Genomic DNA, 7,500 nt, shown 5'->3' on the forward strand with positions numbered 1-7,500 from the left:
AAATATCACCAGCTCGTGTTTTCAGAAGTTTGTTTAGAGCATGTACAGGTAATTTGTTGGAGATCTTGTTTGAAGTTTGTCCTTTCTAGCTGATGATCTCGTTTTCAGAGATAAAGTGGAATAAATAAAGTACATAATAAAACTCCTTGTTTGACCTTGAACTGACAAAGACGATCTGTCACATCACGAGCTATAGTACGTCTGTGATTTCTAATTTTAGCTTGATTCCTATTCGCTGGCTTTTGACAGTCGACTCTGAAATGGATTCTTTCCTTTTCTGTTCGCTTGAGGATTTGCTTGTTTTCTTTTAAATCTCTTGCGATTCAAGAAAAATTAATGGCCTAGAACTGGTGAATTCGACAATAAATTTCGCTGGAAAAACCGAGTGTGATACTCATGCCTTCGTGATTCATGTGATCAGTCGGTTTTTTCATGCGATCAGTCAGGTTTTCAAGTTAGATAGCGAAGTAAATGACATAATTAAGCAATATCTGGGAAAACCAAAAGGCAGACAATTCCAAAGCCTTTTATTTTCACTAATCCTACAGCCAGTAAGAATAAACAAGCCAGGAGCTCCGCTTTTAGGCTTGGCTAAATATATATATTATTTGAAAATACTTGTGGAACTTCTAAGAAGTTAATTTTATTTAGGAGACGTTTTATTGACTGGTCTCACACGTGACAAGGCAACAGCTGGAAAGTAGAAAAATGTATTTTATCAACAGGAATAGTGTTTCTTGTTCTTCTGAACCTTAAATTCTGATTTTTTGATAGGCAATCTCAGACGCCTCAAAACGGATAATGCCCTCAGTGTTTTGAGTCGACCAGTATAAGTTCACATCTTTAGTTGACCATTGCCCTACTACTAAAATTGCACCCATCTGTTGGAGGGATCTCATAAACAACACAAGTGATAAAAAGTATAAAGGCGCTGTTACACTGTGCAATTCTTTGTGGAACTTGTCTCGCAACACCATTCTGAGAGAAGTTGCATGAGTCATTGCACAAGGACATGTACTGTGCAACGGCCACAAACGTTGCGAGACTAGTTGCAGGAACTGTTGTGGAAAGTAGAATTTAGTTCTATGGTTGTAACGAATTTTTTCAGCGTTGCACAGTGTAACATCTGTCGTGCAACTTGTATCGCAACACTTTGCAGCACCAGCCAATGAAAATGTTCCTTTAACCTCGTGATCATCGAAATGAGACAAGTTGCATGAAACGTTGCTCAGTGTGACACCCGGAAAACAATGTGTTTTGCGATGTGAGAATGTTTGTAGAAATGGTGTTGCAAGACAAGTTGCACGAGGAATTGCACAGTGTAATAGCGCTCAAGTTTAATATGAAAAGTGATGTGCACTGTATTTGTGATGAAATTAATAGCACATATGAATGCAAACTGTGATTTCGTGTTTAAGACTACTCACATTGTGTTATCCACAACTGCAAGGCTCAGACCTTTAAAGTCTTGTTGTAAACTAATCACTTGCTTATTTCCAGCTGAATTGTAGGTTATTGATAGAGAAGAATTGCTGTCGTGTAACCAGTAACATATTGTCAGCTCAGAGATCTTTGCAGGTGCCTTGACCAAGGTGTTCATTTGAAGGTGCTTGTCTCTGTGAATCTCCAACACATAACATCTGTCATGTTTATTTCCTTTAAAGTAAATTATGATAGAATAGATTTTGACTTTCCTGCTTTCCTCTGGTACTGTAATAGAAATGTCACTCTTACCTAAAATGGTATTCACTAAAGCATCAGCTCTTGACAGCCTCCACATTGGTGTTCCATCACTGCGATTTGACCAGTTACACCATTCCCATGATGTATTGCAGTTTGCTAATAAAGTAAACAGAAATTTCTATTTTGAAGGAAAAATGTTCCTCTACAACAAATGACATTGATTTGTTAAACCCAGCTTAAGTCTTTAATATGCTTAAAACTAAAACACCAAGGAGAAACGCTACTCATATTCAAGGCTCCAACAAATTAAATTCATAAAACGTGTGGTTGACAAAAGGAAGTTCCCTTGAAAGGTGGTTTTTGGCAGTTCCTCCATTTGCTTAAATAGAGAGGACTTAAAGTGCCCCTGTGATTAAAAAAAAACACTTCCTTTTTTCCTTCAGATTTTGAAAGTGTGTTTGCTTAACACCTGACTGGCAAAATTTTGAGCTTTGATTTTTACCCAAAGGCCGTTTAATTTGAGTGTAAGTTTTGGATTTCACGGTCCGCCATTACTCACGTTCAAAACTGACCGATTGGACCTCAGACGGCTGGATCCAGGGAAAAGTGACGTCACAGGCTCACTAGCTTAAAATTTCAGTGTGTGAACGCAGCTTATTATATATGCAAAGCGTGAGTTTAAAAGTCTGAAAGCCGAAAACCCCTGTGCTGCATATTAATTCTGCGGCGTACACACGTATTGCATTTTTAAACTAGTGAGTCTTTGATGTCATTTTCTCCTCGATCCAGCTCTCTCAAGAACATAATGTTCGTAATGGCGGACCATTAAATAGGAAAATTACAGTTAAAATAAAGAGGTGTCTTTTTGAAATCAAGGCTTAAAACGTGGGTCACTTAATGTTTTGTTAACGTAGTTTTGAAATCCAAAGAAAAATGTGAATTGATTTTTTGGTCACAGGGGCACTTTAAAGGGATTTTAAGATACAAATGACGGGTCATAAAGAACAACGTTCTGACTGCACTTCAGCCATTCTCAACTTTGAAAATTGCAAGTAACAAATTGTCATATATGTAGTAGAGGTTTAACAGTTGCTTAATAGAGCGGTTTTCAATTGAGTGTCGAAAGTAATTAGATAATTACTTTGGTTTTTCTGTGCGTTCCTATTGGGTGTGCGAAAATATTCTACCAATCACTGATGAGGTATGACTTGTCAGCCAATCAAGTTAGGAAGAAAAGATATGCTCGACATCACAAAAGCGGGGAAGAAAATTGGTGTGTAACGATAGCATTGAGTTTTCGTTTTTTTTTTTAATTTTTCCCGTTCACCCATTGTGTATTTTATTTGACGAATGTTCTGTTAGACCTATGATTTGATGTGCCCTCCGAAAGTTTTGTTTTGGTTGGGTTTTGTTACATGGTCGGCGGAATGTTGTGTTGACGGACAAGACAACAAGACAAGACAAGCAGTCGGCCAAGGTCAAGGACCGAGGTCGAAGGCAATCCTTTTTCATGGCATACTACTGTAACTTGCGGCGTCTACCGCAACTCACAGCAGGGGTGGGTGCCACTCCTATCCTGTTGCATACACAACACAACTTGTCCCCAGTACTGGTACTCATTTTAGTCACCACGAATGGGTGGAAAGCTGAGTGAACTTTTGGGCGTGCGGCAATGGTTATCTCTAGAAGGACACCCATCCAGGAGATAACCCAGCCCAACGGGGCTTAACATTGGACATCATTCGGAGAACAATGCTGACCCATTGAGCCAACCAAACACTCGAACACTCCACGGACATGGCGTGGAGAATTAACAAGCATGGTGGCGTTTACAAAAAAGGAGCAGTTTTTCTCTTGCAGAAGCGATACCAAATTACCGCCTCCTATCTCCGAACTGGCAGTTGTGATGCTGCTGCAACGGAAAACATGTGTACTTACCACACTGCGCGAAACATCGTCAACAAGTTTTGACGACTGGCCTTTATGACCTGGGAGTAAGAGGTTCACCGCAGATGATTATGCAGCCATGGAAAGTGGCCTACCTGGAAGCACTTGTGACACACGACCCATTTATGTATCTCACTGAAATTCAGAAAGCCCTTCGAGACGACCTAAACTTACCTGCAGCTGAAATTCTATCTATTCCTACAATTTGCAGAACTCTTATCAGTTTAGATTTAACCAGACAGAAGGCAGCAAAGGTACCATTGGAAAGGTTTACACCTCAGAACAGAGCTCGACGAACGGCTTTTGTGGAAAGGAGAAGAACTGTTGACCCAAGAAAGCTTTATTTTGTTGACGACACTACTATTCAACTCGTTAATGGGGTACAAACCACTGGACGGTGACACACAAATAGCAATGTTCCCGTAGTCACGAACAGAGGAGCTGAACGCGTGAAAATGTCAGTATTAAGTGTGATCGGCTGCGACAGCGGAATCATTGGAGCATACCATATCCACAGAAGCTTCAACAGACTTCAGTTTAACTACGGTATGACACAATATTTTTTTTTTCTTTAATTCCACGCGATTCATTCCTGGTAATGGACAATGCTTCGATTCACAATGAAAGAGACCTAATAAACATTGTAGCACCTAAGAACATTACCCTTGTTAAACTACCACCATATTCTTATGACTTCAACCCAATCGAACTTGTCTTCGGTAGTGTCAAAGTGTATGTTAGGAGCTGGCCTGAGCTACTCAGTGGCACCATGTCATTTGCCATTATTGTAAATGCATTTTTGCAAGTTGCTGTCCGCAGCTTCCAGAAATGTTACCGCAAGTGTTGGCAAGTTATGAGTTAGTAGTTTTTACCAAGCCTTTGCATTCTAGCTTACAGTACAGGATGCAAAATAGGACTTATCAAATGTAAGCTTGCATGGGGGTGTGTTTGTGTGTGTGTGGTAGAGGGGTGAGGGTAGGTGGCCAAACATCTTCTTGAAATGATTTAGTTTTGAGTTTAGACCATTCTTGAAAAGATGTTGAATTGGTAAAATTTGAAAAGAAAATTTGTTTGTTCTCTTGTGCGACCTATCTGTGCCTGTACCCTAAGTAGGTTTCCTCCATCCATCTCCCCTCCTTGGCAGTGAGGCATTGAAATAATTTTTTTGCCTGATTGCAGACTACCACCTCTGCATTGCTATGCCAAAGTTTTCAAATTCCTCAGGTTTGAAGAGCAGTTTTGGAAAGCTTGTTTCCAAAATGGTGCAGTGAGCCTTAAAGTAGAAGTAGAGCAGTGTTTTCGCATTTTCAATGCTACTGGTATTTCCTTACTTAAACAAATGACTTCAAAATATGTTTGGGTCTACAAAAAAAGTCAACTTACCTTTCGTCTTTTATGACACAGGATTTCGTATATTTTCTCGATTGAAACTTTGAGCTTAAAAATGTGTGGATGAACTTGTCGCTTCAACACAGGTGAATTTGATTGGTAGTACAGTAAAAATCAACTTAACGTTTGAAAGATCCCTTCCTGATAACGTCATTAAAACTAAATGCTACTGACATGACAATCATAAAACTGCAACTGTCATTTCACAATATGAACTGATGTAAAAAATCAATTTTTTGTTTTTTTGTAATTTTGTTTAATATTAATTGTGTTCCTTTGGGTGCTTCATGATTTGTTATTTTTTCTTTTTTTTATATTGAGGAAGGTACATTTTTGTTTTTTGTGGATGGAAAGGCAGGGGTACAAAAAGTTGACAGTACATGTATTCTAAAAAGGATCAATAATTGATCCCTTTTAGAATACTGTATATGTGCTAAAGAGGGGTGGCAAACAGTAGCAGAAAAAACATTGATCTCCGAAGAGGAGTTTTCAATTGAGTGTCGAAAGTAATTAGCGAATTACTTTGGTTTTGCACTACTTCACTCAGTGATTGGTTCAAAGTTCTCGCGCCATTTTTTCAACCAATCAGAAGTGAAACGAAAACCAATCATGGCTCGCGCGTGCACATTTTCCGGCGGTTTGTTTCGGCTATGTGTAATTACTTCGAGTTTTGATTGGTTTACTGCATTGTCTCCGTCCTTTTTGATTGGTCAAAGTAATTACTTGGTTTTGGTTTTACGACACTCATTTGAAAACCGCTCTATAATTTAAATGATTTTTAGAAAATTTTGATTTACAATGGGTCATCAAGACTTGTTTTTGTATGCCCCTTCCTACCTTTGAGTAACAACCTTTTGGGCTTAAGGTCTCAGACTTACATACATAATTTGGATTTTACTATTTGCCGCCCCTTTTATGTTAAGGATATATGTGATAAAATTTACATTGTAGTTGCTCTCAAAAAACAACCAACATGTAATGAGTTTGAAGAAAAAGAACTGAAAATATTTAATGCAATTTTTTGCTAGAATGCTTCACACTTGAGAACTTAAGGATTTTAGTTTACCAAGATGCAACTTGAGAGTCTCTCTACTTGCAATGTTAAATAATGTTTGCAACAGTGCATTGCAACAGTGCATTACATAATACCAAAATACCAAAGTGGTTTAGTGGTCATCAACCGTGCCTCCCACCTCTGTGACCCAGGTTCAACTCTGGCCTCGGGTCGTACGTGGGCTGAGTTTCAGTCGATCTCAATCTGAGGCCGAGGGTCTTTCTCCGGGTATTCCGGTTTTCCTCCCTCCTCAAAATCGACTCCCGGCTTATTCCATCAGGCTGTGATGCTGTGCTCCGAGGTCATACATGGGTCGTGTTCAGGGGCCGAGCGCCTAGCCGGCAGCACAGCTCCTTCGGCCCGACCTCGTTGAGCTGCGCCCTTAGTAATTTAGTCTCCGACTGCGAGAAAGGGCGATTAGCAGATCACATATTATTATTATTATTATTATTATTATTATTATTATATTATATAAAATGTCCTCCAAAAAAAGTTGTCGACTATTTCTTTGCAATCACCCGATGGAGATAGGGGAATAATAGGAGCATGAAAGCACTTTTGCATAGCTATTTGTCCCGTGAGGGTGGTAGATAAAATGTGTCTCCTTGTTGTATAGCGTTAAGTCCCCACTTTGGGGAGGTGAGGGAGATTTGTCTTTGGTTGAAAAAGACTGGTACAAAAGATTGTCAAGCACATTGCCACTGTGTGCCATCCATATTGACAAAAAGCTTTGCAAGATCAGGTTTAAAAGAGACAAAGAAGGTTGTGACAACCAATGCCAATGAAAGCCAGCTAGTAAAGGTAAGTGTGTTCTAAATATAAATCTTTAGCCACTGTATTAGCACTCATTTATTATCTTTTTTTTGTTTGCTTTGTTGTGCAATTTCAGCCATTTCAGCCATTTATTTATAAAATGACCATTCAGGGCTTCAGGTTTTATATAAGCTTAAGTGTATTGCCCGACAATGGAGGTGTGCAGACTGATAAATTTCCATGATTTTTAAGATCAGGTAATTTCGGTTGTATTTTCACAAATGTAGTAGACCTTACGAACATTTCGTGTTGTTTTCAAAATCCTACTTGTATTTCACTGACACACATATGAGAAAAATGTATGAAAAGCAGAAAGGTTAACAGGGTAATGTGATGTTTTCTCGGGCAGCTTCATCCTAATTCATTTTCTCTTTCAAGAGGGTAACAATCTAGCATGGCACATTATAACATAATAGCTTCTTTCAGGGTGTCAAGCAGCACAAGCAGCTCAAGAAAATCGAAAAATTGGAAATTTGAACACAAAATAGAAAAAACGTGAAAAAATAGGAAAAAATATAAAATTTCACAAGTAGCTTACACAGCACATCAGCTTACCCACACGACCCTACAATCTTTTTTTTTAACGATCTTCACTACCTTGCATTCCATCCTTA

The 7,500-nt window shown here is 38.9% G+C and overlaps 1 protein-coding gene across 1 annotated transcript in view; it reads right to left on the minus strand.

Moving 5' to 3' along the window:
- LOC138000830 (uncharacterized) overlaps positions 1 to 7,500 on the minus strand; it is a 243,738-nt gene that overhangs the window by 75,155 nt on the left and 161,083 nt on the right. Inside the window, exons 34-35 of the mRNA XM_068847495.1 lie at positions 1,735 to 1,839; positions 1,428 to 1,656 (exon numbers count right to left, since the gene is read on the minus strand). Coding sequence (XP_068703596.1) covers positions 1,428 to 1,656; positions 1,735 to 1,839 — 334 coding nt within the window. The remainder of the gene's footprint in view (positions 1 to 1,427; positions 1,657 to 1,734; positions 1,840 to 7,500) is intronic.

This window comes from Montipora foliosa, chromosome 4 (genome assembly GCF_036669935.1).
Source record: "Montipora foliosa isolate CH-2021 chromosome 4, ASM3666993v2, whole genome shotgun sequence".
NCBI classification, from domain to species: Eukaryota; Metazoa; Cnidaria; class Anthozoa; order Scleractinia; family Acroporidae; genus Montipora; species Montipora foliosa.